The sequence below is a fragment of the Heteronotia binoei genome, chromosome 14 (assembly GCF_032191835.1).
Source record: "Heteronotia binoei isolate CCM8104 ecotype False Entrance Well chromosome 14, APGP_CSIRO_Hbin_v1, whole genome shotgun sequence".
NCBI lineage: Eukaryota > Metazoa > Chordata > Lepidosauria > Squamata > Gekkonidae > Heteronotia > Heteronotia binoei.
In genome coordinates, this window is record NC_083236.1 from 28,261,408 (window position 1) to 28,281,037 (window position 19,630).

Below are 19,630 nucleotides of genomic sequence, written 5' to 3' on the forward strand. Positions count from 1 at the left end.
TGACTTTGCGAGTAGCAAAGGCCACATAATATATTCCGCTTTAAAGGAGGGGGAAGGGAAGTAATGCACTTTAAGAGCATGGTCAGCAAATGCTTCTTAATGCTTTATAAACAAGCGGAGCCGGATGTCCTCCTCAGAACCAACTCCATGGGATCCAAAATGGGGGGGGGGGGGGGACTGCCTACCCCTATCAATGTACTGCACTAAGAACAGACAAGCTCAAGAGCTGCTGCCAGTGGATCCCTTTATCAGAGCCTTTATCTACCCCTAGAGCAGGGGTAGCCAATGGTAGCCCTCCCAATGTTTTTTTGCCTACAACTCCCATCAGCCCCAGCCTTGGCCACCCCTGCCCTAGTGGACCATTTATCAGAGTCCTGCTGGGAAGGCAGGCACACTCCTGCACTTTCAGCAGGGACTTGTTTCTTGAGCTGCAGTGTCTTGTGCTTTTCTACATGTCCCTCGAACTATCACAGCCCCTAGGTATTTATTTACTGTATTTACAGTGGTATTATAGCAGATATAAGCACTATATTTCTCCAAGGAGCTTACATCGTTCTTGACTCCTCCACTGTTATATCCCACAAGGCAGGTTAGAATAAGAATGTGTGATTGGCACAAGGTCACCCAGCAAGCTTCCATGGCACAGTGGAATTTCCCAGATCTTAGCCGGATGCTGAACCACTACATCATGCTGACATCACTGGGTAAAGCTCTCTAGTCTAGCTGGTATTCCTTCCTCTCCAAAGCAAGCACACTGCACATTTCTTGTACTGCAAATACTTAAGGTCAAGGCAATTAAGGTATGCTCTACTTGGGTTGTGATGTGCTGGATGGTGCAAGAGGGATTGCTGAACACTGGAGCATCTCCAGGAAAACAATACTTAGCCTACACTGATTGCTTGGAGAGATCCACAAGAGTATCCAATCATGGGGCCAACCTGGATAACTCCTTTGGCAAACCAAACACTAAATATGCAATGACACCACCACTCAGTGAGGCATGTATGGTTCCCTCCACCACAGATTTATGAAGAGTGCTGGCACTATTCTGGAACTGAGCAAAGAAGCAGAAATCAAGAGCCAGAAAGGCCCCATAGCTGTGGCAAGGGACCTCTCCCTTTCATGGTACAGTAAAGCCCAACCCTTGGTTTCCTCCACACATTAAGGCAGCAATCATTCACAAGAGGACTGCTTTGTCCGCACACACAAATCCAGTGGCAAAAAATCCAACAGTGTGCAAACTCCTGGTATATTTCCATCACCCCTGATCTACCTGTGTGGCTGTAAAGCAATGAAAGATTCCCAAGAGCTTACTGGAAGCACGTCAACCCTAAGTTGGGAAATTCCTGGATATTTGGGATTGGAGCCTTGGAAGGGTGAAGTTTGGGGAGGGACTTCAATAGGGTTGATTCATGACTCAATGCCATTGAGTCCACCCTCTAAATCATCAACTTTTCCCCAAGGAAACTGATCTTGGTTACATGGAGATCAATTGTGATAGTGGGAGATCTCCAGGTTGACCACCACAGTGAACCATCAGAGGATGTATGACTGATCAAGAAAGATCAACCCAAATCAACAACGAAGTTTTTATTTTTATTTTTTTTTTAAAAAAAAGAACACTCCCTTTTCAATTCTGAAGGATGTCCTGTCTTATGCTTGCAGGGTGTTTAAACGCAAACCAGTTTTAAGTATTAAGCTCAAAAACACTTTACCAATCCTCAGGTCAGCACAGAGATGGGCTGTGCAGACAGATGTGTAGCAAGTTGCTCAGATGTTTATTTGGTCCATCAGATGACTGGTAACTTTGCAGAATTTGAGTTTTACAAAACATCCCATATAAATAACCTGAAACTGTAACAGTACACTGAAGTCTGCTCCTGACATAGAACATCCGGCAGTATGAGCTGAAAGAACAAATTAACATTGTTTTACAGTAATGTACATTTTGCCGGCTGAAACTGTGAAACATGACTGTTGTTTATTTTCAAGATTTTTTTCTTTTTCTTTTTGCATCGAGGGTGTGAAAAATGGCTACAGCTAGGGCTTCCTCTCTCCTCCCCTGCCAGAATGAAAACTTCTCAGAATTTCTCTGGTGATAAAGACACTTCCCTAAACCAGAATTTGCCTTGACTTCCCAATCCTGATAGATCCTTCAAAACATTATATACACAAAACATGCTTTGTTTTCATGACTGTTCAAGGGATTAAAAAAAAAAAGGAACGAAAAAAGATCTACTCTATTTAATATATATTGGAAGAGTTCTAAATGCTAATGAATGGGAATGGGTACAGCTTTTGCAAGCCAGAAGCGCCGCTGTTGGGGTTCTGCTTTTGGAGCAAAGGCCCTTGGGCAGGCAGACTCTAGTTCTGGACATTTCCCACACCCCCTCATCCGTCTTCTTGGTACATCCCACCAGCTGGAACCCTCCAGCACTCAGTCTATGGCAATCACATCATCCTGCTCGTCAGCTGACGTCTCTGAACGCATCCTTTTAGTGCCAGCCTGCTCCTTATCGTCCAGCTTCCTCTTTCGGCTTTTATTCTCCATACTGTCGTCGTTGCTGGAAGGACCTTCGTCAGTTTCAACGATCAGGACGTCGTCATCTTCATCTTGAGCTGGAAAAGACAGATTCAATGGCCTGGGCAGCCCACATTTCTTCCCCCTTGGTTGGCGGAGGGGATACAAGCTTAATCAAAGGATGTAGTAGAATGCACTGTGTGCTTACACACCAGGACTGGCCACTTCTGTAACTACACCATGGTTTCACAAAGCAACTCGCGCTGAGTTGTTCAAGAAGTCAATGGCCATTTTGCAACCATCAGTGAAGGCTCTTTTTTTGTAAACTCTTGGAGGATTGGCTACATCAGGGGTGTGCGGCCTAATATGCAAAGGAGCTCCTGGTAGAATTCCACCCCTGCCCACTGCCAAGGCTGCCACTCCCTCCAGAAGACAGGGGATGATATTGTGATACCTCCTGGGCCTCCCCAGCCATTCCTTACCTGTGGATGTTGATGGCTGTGCCCCATCGTCACTCCCGTTGGTGATGTTCTTAGCAGGCTGCTCTGATGGTTTGGGACCAACCACGTCATCTCCAACAACCTCAAACTCCACATCTTTTCCAAGCTCTTCACTGAATTAAAAAACAACACCTGAGTGCACATCCAACAGGAGACAGAGGATTCAATCGTCCTCTCAGAAGCCAGCCTCCAACAGATGAGCCACTTATTTAATTTATATTCTGCCCTTTCCCAAAATGAGCTCATGGCAGATGACAACATAGATATTGGATAAATAACAATTAAAACTTACAATTAAAATCAAAACAAAATGTTGGTGGAAGGCTCAGACTGGAGGAAGACTTCAGACTTGAGCCAAAATATAAATATGTCAATCAATAAATTAACACTTTAAAAAAACACACACACGCTTTGCGCCGTGGAGTGAGAGGATAGGGGTGGGGAATCTAGCTCAGAGATTCCAATACTGCTGCATGCTTTACATAACTTTGCCTCAGCACGTAGGCAAACTGCTCACCAAGCTCCATGAACATTGCTCCAGCAGCTGACCTGGGGAATTCTCTCTCCACAAAAAAAGAGAAATACTATTTCTCAGCTTCATTCTGCATTTCCGAGGAATGTAGAACTGGTCTCTAGGTTAGAAAGATGCACCCTTCCGTTGGAGGCTCTTCCCCCACCTACTGGTACCACCCAAGCACCACAGGGCTCTCACCTGTGAAGGACGTTGATCAGCAGGGTGTAGTCCTGAAGAAAGTCATCCGCTTGCAGCTGAGTGCCGTTTCTGATCCCAAAGTCTGACAGCTTCCTATGGTTATTTGCTAGGAGAAAAACCAAAAACACCAAGTCCGCAGTGGTCAACTTCCAAGGCTCTGACAACCCAGTTATGTTAACAATTGTACGGTCACAAGCATAGACAGCAGCCGAGGAAGAAGAGGAGGAGGTGGAAAAGAAGTCTGGTTTTATACCCTGCCATTCACTCAGAGTCTCAGAGCAGCTTACTATCTCCTTCCCTTCTCTCCCCACAACAGACATCCTGTGAGGTAAGTGGGGATCAAACCCAGTTCTCCAGATTAGAGCCTACCATTCTTAACCACTACAGCAAATGGGTAGGGGACTAGACAAATTCATGGAGGACACGTCACTCAGTGGCTACTAGCCATGATGACTAAAGGGAACCTCCACATGAAGAGCCAGTAAACTTCTGAATACCAATGCCAGGAGGCAACATCAAGGGAAGCCACTGACTTTGCTGTCAGGCCTTCAGAGCAACTGGTTGGCTGCTGTATGAGACAGGATGCTGGACTAGATGAGCCGCTTAGATGAGCCACTGGCCTGACCCAGCAGATCTCTTATGTTCTTAGAGCAATGCAAATAACATGACATCCAGCTACTCATGTACCTACTTGGCAGTGCTGCGTGCTAGATGGAAGGAGGGCTACACTTGCCAGGCACTTTCCAAAGGGGAACATAGGCCTGATTAAACTGACCAAATATAGAAGGGCTAGATTGCAAGGTGCTTTGAGCGTCAAAAAATACACAGTTGTACTGAGCACCCTAAATGTTTGCCCCAGTATCAATAATGCATTAGGCATTAACACCGCCAAGCAGGTACCACAGAGAGACTCCACCTGCAGCGCGGAAAATACATGTGCATGTGGCCAGAGATTCTCCAATGCACAAACATGGCTTGTGATAGCAGTCATTGGCATGTTTGTTGTCGGAATCTCCAGCGTCTAGGCAACACATACCCCTAAGGCCAACATTTCTTTAAGCATTAGGCTGCCTCTGGATACTCACTTCATTGTGGATCAGGAAGTTTAGTCATTACATACCTTCAGTCTCTCCTTCTTCTGAAGAGATGAGAATGGTTCCTTTCCCATCTTCTATCTGAACATCTGGGGCTACCATATTAAATTTTTCTTTCACTATCTGGAAGGGCAAAAATGTTAACCAGAAAAAAACATCATTAATGACAAAAGAAAGGCTCACCGGATCTTCCCAGACCACATAAGAGAACACTTGCACAAGCTCATTTCACTAGATAGGAAGAATGCTATGTGCATACTGCTATTGCTAGAAGCAAAATGCATCCTGTATCTTGATTTTAAAAATAAAACTTCCAAACTCTCAGCCACGTAATGTGTGTGCTCTAATGTAAGACCCTTGCCACCATCAACGCTTTGATGACTTCCAGCTTAGATGACTGCAATGTGTTCTATGTGGGGCTGCCCTTGATGGCTTGCTCAGAAGAAAAAGAAGAGATTTGATTTATATCCTGCCTTCACTTAAAAGTTTCAAACCGGCTTACAATCTCCTTCCCTTCCTTTCCTCACAACAGACACCCTTGGGAGGTAGGTGGGACTGAGAGAGCTCTGCGAGAACTGCTCTTGAAAGAACAGCTCTGCGAGAACTGTGGCTGACCCAAGGCCACTCCAGCAGCTGCATGTGGAGGAGTGGGGAATCAAACCTGGTTCTCCTAGAGTCCATGTACCTAACCACTACACCGAGCCGCAAAACTGAAAACACTGCCTCCTACGGTAGGTACAGATGTTGTAGATAAGAAATTCATGAACACTGAGTAAGCTGAAAATGCAGCAGTTATGAAAGAAGCTTACTTACCTTATCCTGCAGTGTCAACACAGTCACTTTGTGGACATTCAGTTTCACTGTCACTTCCGGCTTGCTTGCACATACATAGCAGTTAGGATTCGGAGGATCCAAAGCGCAAGGGACAAGCAGTTTTTTCCTTGGATTTGGTTGCTTATTAAGGAATATCTTTGAGGAGGACAGAAAAAGAGCAATAAATATCCAGCATGTACGAGCACACACAAAAAAAGAGAGACAAAGGAAATAACCAGACTTACTGCTCTGCACTGCTCTATTTTCCCCGAGAGAATCTTTAAGCCCTCCAGCACTATCAGCCCAGCTATGACAGCATTAGTGGTAGCTATAGCAGGGATGATGTTTCCCGCCATGGCTGCAGAACAAGCAGAAAGAGAGGTTTTCTCTTGCATGTTAAAAGAGAGCGAGAGAGCGCAAATACTGGAAAAGGTCAAGAGGAACTATTTGTTCTTACATTTGATATCGAACCGGCTCTTCATATTCATACTAAAAATATGCATCCTGAGGTTTGCAGCAGCAGTGACAAAGTCCAGTGCAGGAGGGTCATCCTGTCAGCAAGTTAACCCATTTCACAGGATTAAAAATAGATATAAATACAATTCCTCAGTTTAAACACAAGATTAAATGCTTTTTAACTAATTGTTTTACTGACAGTAATACTTAATGGCAACCTGTAACACAGGCTGGTATTTATCATTTTCATATGTTAAAAGCTGAAGATCAATTTCAAGCCCAGTCAGCAGTTCTCCTTCATGTGTAACAAGCCCATCAGAATTTGCCAACTAACCTTATCCCACGTAAGTTCGGCTCCATCACCCTTTTCTGTCAGCTGAGCCCTCAGGGTCTCTACGCTTTTAGAAAAGAGGCGTGCATAGCTCTTGACATCCAGAACCTGTTGATCTTTAAGGCCCAAAGACGGTTCATTCTGTTGGTCAGATGTATTGTTCCCTTCAAAGGGAAAAAGCAGGTTAAGTTGGCAGATAATGATGAAACGTGTTTTAAAAGCTATTTCACACATCATGCCTGAAATTGGGTCCCAAACACCATCTGCAATTTTTTTTTTGTTTACCAAACAAAAACAGAATCTTAAACTTGATTAAATGCATCAATGGACTAGGCACACAAACATGAACATCACAAGTTCTCTCATCACTTAATTCCCAGCTGAAGGAGTGACCCAACTCAATTAGAAAAGCACAATTATGTCCAAAGATGCTCAGAGATATTTGATCTGCAACGCCTGCACACAGAGAAAGCATCAAGTGATGAATTGCAAGTATAGACCTAAAATACAAGTAATGTTTAAACATGACCTTTGTTCTTTCTTAACACACAACACTTCTCAACACTGCCTTAGCAAAGTTGGTGAAATAACACAGTCATGTCAAATTCAGATTGACATTGACATTTTCTCTTGGTTTGAGAACAACGATAAGAGCCACAGTGCCCAAATGTGCATACCACAAACTCCAGCTTCCCTCAAAGGCCTGATTCTTACCCCAGCTACTATCACCATTCCCCAAAACTGTTCTCCAATCTTGAAGGATCTAAATACTTAGCACAGCAGTAAACAGAAACATGCAAATGGAGAACACACACAAATATCAAACCGATGATATTCATAAACAGGATGGCATCATGAATTTGGGTCCCCATGCCACTGATTACATGCTGCCTTTTTCCCCCTGGACTCAAGAGTGGTTCATGGAGTGGCTTGCAGGCCTCAGAGCAGCCTCTTTCCTACACAAAGGTTCAGTTGGAAGGTAGTGCAGTTAAACCCTTCCTTAAACAAAGGATTCAAGAAATTGAAAGACAACACGATTTGTCCCAGATTACATTATCCTTCAAGCACAGGAAACCTGAATCGAATAGTTCTGATGCCATACTTGCAGAATTTAGATGAGCCTGATTATAGAAGAGCCTTCACGCTCATGAGAGCGAATATGCCCCCTTCAGCAGTCACAGAAGGTAAATACAAAAGGCGCCCCTATGAGGAAAGGTTATGTATGTGTGGAGATGGGAGGATAGAGACGAGAGAGCACATTCTCTTTGAATGTAAACTTTATCAGAACTTTTGCTCGACTTATATTGCTCCTATTTGTTAAAATTCCCAGGGAGGGATTTTAGATTTTATTTAGATAAGATTTTAGTGGGTAGTAACCAGAAAATTACTATGAGGGCTGCAACATTTGCTGTACAAGCCATAAGACTCCGTAAATAACTAATGGATAAAAACATTTAAATGTCTATGAAATATTTTAATTTCTGTTTTATAACTAGAAATGGAAATTGAAATTTTTATGTATAGTATTTTGTATTGTGCCCAAGTTCAATTGTATACTTCGGTTTGTTTGTTTTTAAATGCCATTCGTTACCTATTTTCTTTCTTTTTGGCTGGGTCTCTGACCATATTAAACTAAACATGACTCCTACACAAAGGCCTCTGGGCTGACATTTCCCAGATTCCCTCCCAGCCCAGGATTGGATGTGGCAGAACTGGAGGAGAAAGGCTGGTTGCTGAGGAGGGAGGGCCTTGGAAAAGGTCACACAAGGCTCTCGCCAAGGAGGGTCTTTATTCTTCTCCCAGGAGCTGGTGGAAGAGAGGCTACTAACAGCTGGAGATGATCCTCCACTTAAGGAGGGTAGGATTGACCCTGGAAGAGCCAGGCAGGGAAGAAGAGCTATGCACCAGCAAGCTAGCCACGTTAGGGAGGCTTTATTTTTTTGCTGGCGTCTTTTGACTGTCACATTTTGCTGGCTTGTTGAGAAAATACTCAGCATGAAACCTTCTGCCTGTTTTACAACTGTTTTTCTTCACCTGGCTGATTATTTCCTATTTTTACTTAATAAACCTATTATTTTATCTTGCCTGGGAGGGACCTCACACGTCAAGCTCAGTTCAGTGCCTAGCAACCCCCCACCCGTAGAGGAGTGCTGCTTGGAGGGGTGAGGGGAAGGGTTGCTCTGGTCCCTACATCAGTTGGGTGGGCCCCATCTAGACCAGAGGTGACAGAGAAGGCCATTGACTGCTTCAGGGCTGCTGGCAACAGAGGGAAGGAGGGAGGACTCCTTGGACAGGGCACACTAAACTTGGCAAACCCCTATAGGGCCAAACCTTTCCTCGAGAGATAGCCTGACTTTTTTCTTTACAGTCACCAAAAGACAAGAAATGCTTACCCTGATTTTGTATGTCATTCCAATCCAAAGGCATTGGGGGTTTCCGTTTCTTCCAGAGTTTATCCATCGTTAACAGATACCGGATATCATCTTTGAAAAGCTTAAAAACAAGATTTAGAAAGCATCTAATACGACATGATGCATCTGGTGTTCCTGTTATTTTCAGAGTATTTCTTTGCCAGCCCACGTTCCACTAGGTGATGAGAGCCCTGAGCTGAGTGTGCTTCTACAACAAGACCCATCAAGTGATGGAAACGTAGCTAGGTCCTAGTTGGCTAGGACCAACTTAACTTCTTGGTTTGCCTCTGTTTCTAAACCTCTTCTAAAAATACCATAATATCTGTCAACTAATAAAGTATCGATCAAGATCTTTGTTCTTCCTAAATATTTATTTTTATTTTATAATTTACCTTGCGATATCCCATCCAAAGAATTTAGAGACAGACAAAACTTTATTTCTAAATTTTTATGGTCGCACAAAAGACCGAGATTTCAGTACAAGTTAATGACGAGACCAACAAGACAAGGGGGACTGAGCTTGCCTAACCTAGAAGCCTACTACCTAGCTGCTAACATAAAAAACATATTATGGTATGCAGAAAAACACAGTGATAAAGCCTGGGTAAAAATCGAGGCGTCGTATTTAGCAGGGGACCTCCTATGGGAAGCTATTTGGAATACACCAAAAGAAAGACGCTTTATTGTTGATGATAACCCTTATCTATCCCTGACCCTGAAAATCTGGGATAAACACAAGAAAACTCTAATTCCATCCATCTCACCGATGGCAAGTTTCCTGGGGCAAGCATGGTTCAAACCAGGCCGTGAAACTGGGGATTTTGGTATCTGGAGAGATGCGGGTATATACCAATTTCAAGATATCATCAAGAATAAACAAATGCTAACTAAAACACAGTTGGAAACTCAACATAAAATATCAATCCCATGGTTTCAATACCAACAAATACATTTTATATTACACAATCCCAGAATTGTGGAGGTAATTGATAGGCCATTAACAACTTTTGAGACTATTTTTGAAAAAGAATCCAAAACAAGCTAAAACCTTAACTTCAATTATTTATAATTTACTCAACACTAAAGATTGGACTGAAACCACAAGCCAACAAAAGGCATGGGAAAAGGACTGTGGTATTTTACTTACTTTAGAACAATGGCAAACCATCTGGGAATCTCCACTCTATACCACATATTCATTAAATTTGAAACTTCAAAACTACAAACTCTTTTCAAGGTGGTATCTAACACCTAAAAAACTATTTTTAGCACATATAAAGCCTACCCCTGAATGTTGGAAGAAATGCAAGCAGGAAGGGTCATTTTTGCATTGTTGGTGGCTGTGCCCTGAAATTAACAAATTCTGGAGGGAAATTAAAACCATAATAGATACCATTGTAGAAGAAGATATTCCCTTTACTCCAGAATCCCTTCTTCTAAATTACTGGCCCAATGTAAAACTTTCTCCATTGAGAAAGGAATTAGTAACTCTTCTGTTGATGGCAACAAAGCTTTTGATAGCCCAACATTGGAAAAGAGAGGTGTCCCCTAATACACAACAATGGATGACTAAAGTGTGGGAGGTAGCAGCACTAGATAAATTAGCTTTACAAATAAGAGTATTGGATTTACAACACAAGAATAATAATTTTATTGAGAAATGGTATCCTTTTTTTAATTATATAAATTCGGAAGAAGACCCTGAAAAGTATATTCCAAAAAAATATATTGATTTCTCTTATTATTGATGATTATTTTTAAATAGTAAATTACACATTGTTTGATGTGCATTGGATGTTTGTAATGGAGTAAAGTGATAGAAGGACTTAGAGGTACTCTAATTAATTTGGTTTAAATGATAACTAATTCATGAACACAAAGTATGTATACTACTATATTTATTTTGCTATGGAGCGTGTATCAAAGTTGTTGGTTATTGTTGGAAAATTAATAAAAATTTAAAGTTTAAAAAATAAAAATAAAGTATCTATGTGGACTGTAAGTCCCTGAAATATAACTACCAATACATCCCCCAAGGGCCAACTTGGATACAGAATCGTATTTTGAATCTAGAACCACACAACGACATAATTCCCTTGCCATGTGATGCTCTGCAGTCCCTTCTCTATTTCACTGACACTTTTTCTCAGAACACATTGAAACAGACAGCCTTGGCCAGTACCTTCGTGAAGAGTTTAACTGGATCATATCCTGTTGATTTTGCCCATTGCTTGGTAGAGACACGTTTAATACCACCATCTTCATTAGATGCTCTTGCCCTGGTCTCTGCTTCTGCTGGCTCCCCTGTCAAGTAACACTTTATTTACTATTAAGGTCACTCATTTTATCTACAGCACACTGTACTGGCATATTGCCACAGGAATCTCAGGGTCTCTGGCACTTCTGCAAACTTTTGCCTTCTAAAGAATCAGAATGCTAACTGCAGTATTTAAAGTATCAAATTTCAGTGACTGAAGCTGGCAGCTCAAAGCAAAATCCAAAGAGGGAAGCATAAAGGTTCAGAGGAACTTCCAGAAATGTACAGTTCCAGAGTGGGAACAAAGGAAACCATTTCTGAGTGGCAGCCAATCTTCTAAGGGACAGGAGGCTCTCCCCAACTGGAGAAGCAAGTCTCTAGAATGAACAGACTCCAGAAGGAGTTCCTGAGACCCCAGCATAAGTTTGGAATGCAGAAGCAAGAGTGTTGTGGCATCTTAAAAGGCAGCACATTTTAATTCAGGCATCAGCTTCTGTGGACTAAAACCCTCCTTTATAAAATGGCTGAGATGGCTCCACAGTTGACATCAAACATACAAGTTTGCACTTACAAGCAGCTTCAGGATCAGCTCTGTCAGGGGACACTTCTTGATCAGCATCTTCTTCTCCAAATAACTGACTGCATATTTTTTTAAAAAACACACACACATAAGGCATATTTTTTTCCCCTGGCGAGAGACTGAAGTACTTTTACTGAGATATTATTAAAAGCAAGAGATCAATGTAGTTAGCATTCCATCTATAAGAAAAATGTTCCTAAAGGATGGCTGGCAGGCACATGACACAGTAACGCTGCTGAAGTTAAGCTAGTACTGGTCTAATCAGTGCCTGAATGGGAGGTCTCCTGGGAACCCTACAAAGCAGCTTTAGGTTTTTGTTTTCAAGTTTATTTTTTTAACCACAATAATCATCATTAGAACAACAGCTGAGGAACACCAACTCCACTGCCGTAGTGAGGATATCATTCAATTCCAGAATTACATTTTCAGGTTTCAAGCAACTTTAGATTTTTGATGGGAGAAGATCTCAGTGAATCGGTTTGCTAGCTCTGAAGTCTGGGTTTTGTCTTCTTATACCGGCCTTACACATGCCTGCACCCTTCCTTCAAGTAAAGCAGAAAAGGGAAGTGAACTTTTCTAGAAATAGGTGAATGTGAGACATGCAAAGAAACGGAAGTCTAATTTAAGCCATTTTATAGCCACATTCCACACACAAACATAACAAATGAGTCTTCAGTTCTACGGACTAGATCACAGGAAGCTGCTTTCAGTAACAGCCTCAGCCTATCAAGGTCTGTGCTGGCTGCGGTTTTCCAGGGTCTCAGGCAGGAGTCCTCCACTTCACCTATTACCTAATCACGTTAAGCTGGAGATGCTGGGAATTGAACCTGGGACCTTTTGTGTGCAAAGTGGATGCTCTACTCCTGAGCCACACTTCTAGCTTGACCCTTGCCCACCTCTGATCATAATATCACGTTGGAGGGAGTCACTCCAGCTGTCCTGGAAAAGGTGGTTATCAGACCCCCCCCTTCCTTAGATCCCAAACTATTAGCCAGTAGAAAATACTCTCTTAATGGGAAAGAAGCTGCAACAAACAGTGGCCATCAGTGTTCCCTTTAAGCTGAGTTAGTGTGAGCTAGCTCATGGTTTTTTAGACTCTGGCTCACACATTTTTTGTCCTAGCTCAGGAAAACGGCCACAGAGAAAGCTAATTTATGCAGTAGCTCACAACATTAATGCCAGTAGCTCACAACTTTAATGCCAGTAGCTTACAAAGTAGAATTTTTGTTCATAAGACACAGCTCAGAGGGAACATTGGTGGCCATACAGCTCCAGACATTCTTAGATGAAAAAGGATTACTGAATCCATTTCAGCCTGGTTTCAGGCTTGTTTGTGAGACACAAACCATAATGCTTGCCTTGTCTGGTGAACGCTAGCTGGCGATAAGATAGGGGAGTGTGACCCTGTTGATTTTCATGAACCTCTCAGAAGTTTTTACTATCATTCACCATGGTGTCCTTCCGGCCCATTTAGCTGGTAGGTGTAACAAGCACCATGCTCTGGTGGGTTCTGCTCCTACTGAAAGCCAAAAGAAAACCAACCCTTTGGTATTTAAAATACAGATCCTAAAGGGTTCAGTTGCATCTGGTGTTACTTAACATATACAGGAAACTGCTGGGAGAGACATGTGGGGAAATGGACTAAGGTGTCTCTGCTTATGTTGATGATGCTCAACTAGAAGTCTCCTTTTCAGCTGAACAAACAAGACAACAGATGCCTTAAAGTGGTGCCTGCAGATGATAATGGACAGAATGAAAGTCAATAAACTGAAGCTCACTCCAGATAAGGGCTCAGGTATGCCAAGCACAGAACGCAGGACCAACACATGCACAGGATGGCAATGCTTTTAGAAAGTTGGAAAGAACATGCTTAGAGCTGGCATTTTTTAAAAAGAAAGAAGAGCTTACTTGAATAAATACTTTGCCCACACAATACAATGGATGGGTTCAGAAGGAGTGTTGCGGATTGTACAGCCTGGAAAAGTTTTCTGGGTTGGTTTAGGATGGCATTCATAACACTCTGTCACTCCCTAAAAGAAACATGTTTTTTCCCCATGAAGTTAGTGGGAAGCAGTAACCTGAGACCATAATGCCACAGCAACTTACAAAAAGAATTACAATGGGCTCACCTTTTTGATAACAGTCACTTGTCCAAGGTAGCCAGCAGTTCCACTCTCTATAAGGGGGACATCAGCAGCCAGACACATCCGGTTCACATGATTCCGTGCAGCTGGATGTAGAAGAATTGGAAGTTAGTCACTGACTTTTCAAATTTTGGCCCAAACCTGGTCAGTCCATTTCAACTCTGCCCCTTCTTTTTAAAGCAGTAAACCAAACAATATATGTTCTTAACAGGCACCCCTAGAGTACTACATGATTTTTGAAATGTGAAGGCTGCCAGAAATCGAAAAAACTCAAATGTGGTTGCAAGTGTGCCCAGGGCAGGAGAAAGCATAACACAACACTTCCCATTTCAAGATTTCGGATCTCATCTGTCTGATACTAGAATGCAAAAATCTAACCTCTGTTATCCAAGGCATTCATAACCAGTGTAAACTGCCGGAAAAATTCAACATTGTAGTCAGGGCTGCAGAAATAAAAAACACATACATTAAATCTTTTGTAGGTGGCACTGATTTATAGTTCACCATAAAGAACAGAAGAGATGACAGAATCAGTTCATTTAAAAATGTTCATCTTGTATGCCCCCAAATCCTTCTACAACTAAAAAGCACTGACCAAAATAAAATGACTTTTTTTGTCCAATAACTGAGCAAATGAGAATTATGTGTCATTTCCCCCAACCACTTGTTTTCAAATCTGAACTGCTTAGTACATTTCCAGGCAGAAGGTTTACATATGGTTGATGGCCATACATTGCTTTCAAAAGCCTTAAGCATCTACTATGCACAACATGCAGTTTGGCATAAAAACATGCAATGCGTTCACAACAATTTATATATAATGATCCTTCAAAAACCTTCTTACAATTCCTGCACATTCAAAGTATACAATTTCACACCGAGGCAGGACATAACTCCAAATTAAGCAAGTGTATGCTTCTTGATTGACAGACACTCTTTTTAAAAATAACTCATAGTAACAAGGGCTATTTGCTTGGTTGCCTGTAGAAGGAATAACTCCCAGGAAGTTAAGCTTTTGTTATTGGGAACAGTTTATTCTTGCTGCTCCCAGCCATGTCGTGCCACCAATTATTAACAAAGATATCATGGGCACAGAGCTAGAGAAAATGCTTGTGGGATTTGTAACTTCCATGGACTTATCTGCAAGCATTTCAGAAAAGAACTGGACATACTTCATAACGCTGTCATGATAAGCTGTAATATTCGCTTCTGGACGGAATCGTAAAACACTTTCCTTGGCAACCTGCAAAACAGTGACACATACCTTTTAATTTCATGCTATGCTTTTTTAAAAAAAGGCTCACAGATTTTTAGAATTTATAAGCAAGTATCAGTCAACATTTAAGGTGTTTCAATAATTTTACAGAAGATATATTAGAGGTGGAACTATTTGCAACATTAACATACACTTTTCTGCCAGCCAACACCTAACACTGTCTTGAGTACTTATTGGATGATGATGAAATCCCAGATTCCTCTTACCTGTGCTTTTGATCTTCCAACATGTTTCTTTTGAAACAAGAACTGCCTGTTGAGATTACTGACATCGATGGTATCCAGATCAATCTAGAAATACACAAGTTGCAAATACTTCAGGTTTGTTCAAATTAATTCACAAAAACAAACTTTCAAGACTATCATGAGGGAGAATGCTTCCTACACCTCCACTCTGCTTATGAGCTGCTACCAGCATTCAGAAATAGCTTTCATACTGTGCCCTCCTGGGACTGTCTCAGTTAAGAATACAAGAGAAGGATGGTCAGCTTGAATACTCCTCCAGTTAAAATATTCCTTGCAGATACAAAGCTAAGGACATTGCACAAAAGAGATCTGATGTGTGAGCTTTTCACCTGCAGGAGTTTTGGCCTGAAGTACCACTGAAATGATTCTTCTCGTGAATTCTGAAATGATACAGAATGTTTCCCCAACTGCTTTGAATCATACCTAAGTTAGAGAAGTCCTGTCTTTGTCTCCACAACATTCAAACGGGAAAAGGCAACAAACAGTTACACAATTTAGAAGTGTCTTGTGTGTCAAATTCTGAAACATTAAGGATGCGCCTTCAGTGTGCACAAGAGCCAAGCCTACAAACATGTCTAAGCTGATTTAAGGGGTCAACAAACTGATATGCATTTACTCCAAAAATACATACTGCAGCCACAGGACCACATTGACCAAACTTAAAATGGCTAGATTATTGCTTCTGTACCTATAGAAGTCTTTGCAGGGTAAAGAATATTGAAGTATAACCCAAGAAATTCATATTACCCACAGAAAGTTCAAGTTCTTCCTGACAGTCTCAGAGCTATCTGAAAATAAGACATTCTGTATACACAGGAAGTCAGGACATAACAGCAGTGACAATTCAAAAATAGCAACAAGAAATCTAGTATTTGTGCAACAGCTGCTATGCTACTTTTTTCCTAGCCCTTATCTCACAATAAGCAGCTAGCAATCTGACTGGTTTTATTCGCATAACAAAAATAAATTAGTCATGTGCTGACATGATAATCTGAGGTAGGTGGCAATGCTGAACTAGTATCTCCTAGTCTATTGAACCATGTTAATTCAAATAAAATTTGACTGTTAAAAAATGCTTTACACCTGCTGTATAAAACTATGTACCTGAAATAACTGCAGAAAGAATTCTTCAACCCTGATAGTAAAGAGTCCAGTAGCACCTTTAAGACTAACAAATTATATTGTGGTGTAAGCTTTCGAGAAACACAGCTCTCTTCGTTAGATGCATCTGATTTGTTAGTCTTAAAGGTGCTACTGGACTCTATTTTGCAGCAACAGACTAACATGGCTAACTCCTCTGGATCTTCAACTCTGATAGTATTTTTAGCAAAATAAACATGAAAATCAGGAAATCATGAATTCCAAATTCTATGATTTCTCTCAAGAAGAGGAGTGCTTTAACACACAGAGCCCATATATATCCTATGAGCAATAAAATAATGTCTCAAGGACCACCGACGGATGGATCAACTAAAACATCAATTGAAATTAAATCAGCCTACTGAAGAAGTTGTGAACTGCCACAGAAGCTGTGACTGGCACCATAATAATGTATTACTGGTTTTAGTTTGTATTGTTAACAATTTTAATGTAATTTTTGTTAGCAAATGTAACTTTTAAGTTGTTGTTAGTCACCCTGAGTCCACTTGTGGAGAGAGGGCAGGATACAAATTTAAAGTAAGTAAATTAATAAATGGAAATAATGGTCATTCTGTCATTTTGATTGCCTGCCTCAGTTCACGCTAGATAGGGATAACTTGAAAGATGTCTTTGAAGCTTCAAAAGGTACATATGGCTCAATGGGTCAGTCATCAGAGGGACAAAATCATCAGGGCTTAAGAATCTGCACTGACTTCATAGTACCTCCCATGGTCTCTTCAAGTTGCTGTGCTTGCGGTATCAAACCCTGAGCTACCTGGACCCAACATACCTGAGAGACTACCTTCACTTCAAACATCTCACTATGGCCTCCAAAACTGAAACAACTGAAGTTTACAGCAGAAGATCCGTGTTATATTAGCAAAGAAAACATACAGCGCTGCCCATCAACCGCCCATCCTCAGCAGCTCACTGAAACACAGCTGTGATCATTTTCCAGAAATAACATGCATCTCCCTCCCAGTTTGTTGCCATTTTGATGGCCAAGAAGGCAGCACAAGAGGATTTTGAGTTTCTAAGTATATTCTTATTCACCCTGAATTTTTGCAGTGCAATGGCCAATATGCTGAACAGTTAAAACAGATTAAAAACTAGTTGCATCCCAAAAGGGGGCAGTTGACCCCAAACATACATAAAAATTACCCTGCTGGATCAGACCATTCAGTTAAGTAGCTTCCATTTCCTCCATTTTATCCTGCAACAATCCCATAAATGTAGATTAGGCAGAGGGTGTGTGAGCATCTCACAAGGACCCTCAGCAAGCTTCCATGGCAAAATAGGGGTCTGAACCTGCCCCCCATCCCAGTCTGTTACTCTGACTACTGCACCACGCTGTTACTGCTCCCCAACAATCTGGCATTATGCAGATTCCACTCTGAGCAAATGAATCCACCATGAATGTGGTGCTTTAAAGGGCCTGCCCTTCTGGTTCACAACAAATTCCTGCTTATCAAGACTTCCCCAGTGACCAGAGACTCAGCCTCACATAATTAATAACAATCTTATTATTTGATTTATGCAGGATTGCACACCACATTTCCAAAGGCAAGCTCCCAAAACAAAACAAGTATGATAAACTTCGGGAAAATGATCACCAACGTAGAGTTCTCAAATATGAGAATACTAGAAACAGATGGAGCAACTTCTCTGAAACACGACAGGGAGCACTCTGTCCAGACGAGGGCGAGCAAGCATCCACCTGCCCACTACCGTAGCCAGCCAAAAGCCCCCAAACAGGAGAGCAGATACGGGGAGCGCGCGCACACACAGTGGCTGGACTCATCGGCCTGGCCTCCAGATAGACTGCTTCCTGCACACAGAGGCTCCATTTCATATCACAGGCAAAGTTTTGCCGCCTACACCCAACAGTAGCCAGCCAGAGGCCTCCAGTAGGCTCGAACCTACAAGAGGAGAAGGCGGCCCTCTACGGACACTTTCACCTCCCAGGTGGGCCACCCCTGCACGTGGAAGCTCCACTACGGCATCCCAGATGGGGCTCCAAGGATTCGCACCTTTTCCCCGGGGCCGACGTCACAAGCCCCACCCACCTACTCGAGGAGGGAGGAGGGAGAACGAGCCACCCAACCGCCGACCCCCCGTGCCTCACCACGTCGATGTTGACGAAGCCGGTGAGCACCAAGTCCTTGAGGAGCTCGCAGCCGATGCCTCCGGCGCCCACCACCAGCACCCGCGCGCCGGCCACAGCCTCGGCCAGCTCCCCTTGTAAGGTCGCCATCGCCAGCCCGGAGGCCGCCTGGCAGGAGAGCGAAGCGGGCGGGAAAAGGGGGGGGAAAGGCCGGAGAAAGAGAATGAGGAGCGGAGAGGTGGGGTGAGAGACGGCGCATGCGCTCGTCCATCGCGCGCGGAGCCATAGAGGCGTCCCAGCGTGGCCTTTTTGGTTCAAGCGGCACTTCATCTAGCGGCGTGGAGGGGAGCTGCATGCGGAGGGGCCGCTTTTCCTCGTGGAGGAGTGAAGAGGGTCTGTGGTTTAGAAAGGCTAAGGCTTGTCCATACTTTGGGCCTTTCCCGCCATCTTGATGCTTTAAGGATGGTTGGGTGAGTCGAAGCCTGTTGCAAAATAAAAATCCAGTCGCACCTTAAGGACTAGCAACGTTTATTTCACTATGTGCTTTTGTGAGTCACGCAGCTTATTTCTCCGGATATGTGGAAAGAGGGTTGCCAAGGCCTGGTTGGGAATTCCTGGGGATCTAGGGGGCCCCTTGTGGAAGTTATGACATCAGTCATGTGACAGAAGACATGCCCAGTTTTAAACAGCAAACTTTAAACCAAGTGGCACCTTTAAGACTAACAAAGTTTAATTCTCCATATAAGCTTTCCTGTGCATGTGTGCAGAATTAAACGGTTTTGGTCTGAAAGGTGCCACAGGATGCAAACTTTGTTCTTTTGCTTCAGACCAACAGGGCTACCCACCTGAATCGCATCTTCATGCATGTTTCAATGTCACTGTTTATTATGCATTTAATTCATTTGTACTCCACCTTTCTCCCCAATGAGGGGGCGCAAAAGCAGTTGATATGGTTTCCCTCTCATTTTATCCTGAAAACAACCCTGTGACTTAGGGTGAGAGTGTGACTGGCCCAAGGTTACCCAACAAGCTACCGTGGCACCAGT

General features: G+C 42.6%; 1 protein-coding gene across 1 annotated transcript; it reads right to left on the reverse strand.

Moving 5' to 3' along the window:
* Positions 1-1,575: 1,575 nt before the first annotated feature.
* On the reverse strand, positions 1,576-18,864 carry UBA2 (ubiquitin like modifier activating enzyme 2). The gene is made up of 17 exons (XM_060253684.1): positions 18,606-18,864; positions 15,302-15,385; positions 14,992-15,062; positions 14,198-14,262; positions 13,805-13,905; positions 13,584-13,705; positions 11,667-11,734; positions 11,021-11,142; positions 8,821-8,920; positions 6,431-6,591; positions 6,098-6,191; positions 5,886-5,998; positions 5,641-5,796; positions 4,854-4,950; positions 3,734-3,839; positions 3,004-3,134; positions 1,576-2,619 (listed from the first exon to the last, which is right to left on the reverse strand). The coding sequence occupies exons 1-17, from the start codon at positions 18,732-18,734 to the stop codon at positions 2,438-2,440; spliced, it is 1,902 nt and encodes a 633-aa protein (XP_060109667.1). The 5' UTR covers positions 18,735-18,864; the 3' UTR covers positions 1,576-2,437.
* Positions 18,865-19,630: the final 766 nt, after the last annotated feature.

What these genes read in the sequence shown, in the direction of transcription:
- UBA2 (XM_060253684.1), bottom strand. Translation starts at nt 18,734, where the DNA reads ATGGCGACCTTACAAGGGGAGCTGGCCGAGGCTGTGGCCGGCGCGCGG. An exon ending in CAGTTAAACTCTTCACGAAG is followed by an intron (nt 8,921 to 11,020) that starts GTACTGGCCAAG and finishes CTTGTTTTTAAG; the next exon opens with CTTTTCAAAGATGATATCCG. An exon ending in CCGAACTTACGTGGGATAAG is followed by an intron (nt 6,192 to 6,430) that starts GTTAGTTGGCAA and finishes ACTTGCTGACAG; the next exon opens with GATGACCCTCCTGCACTGGA.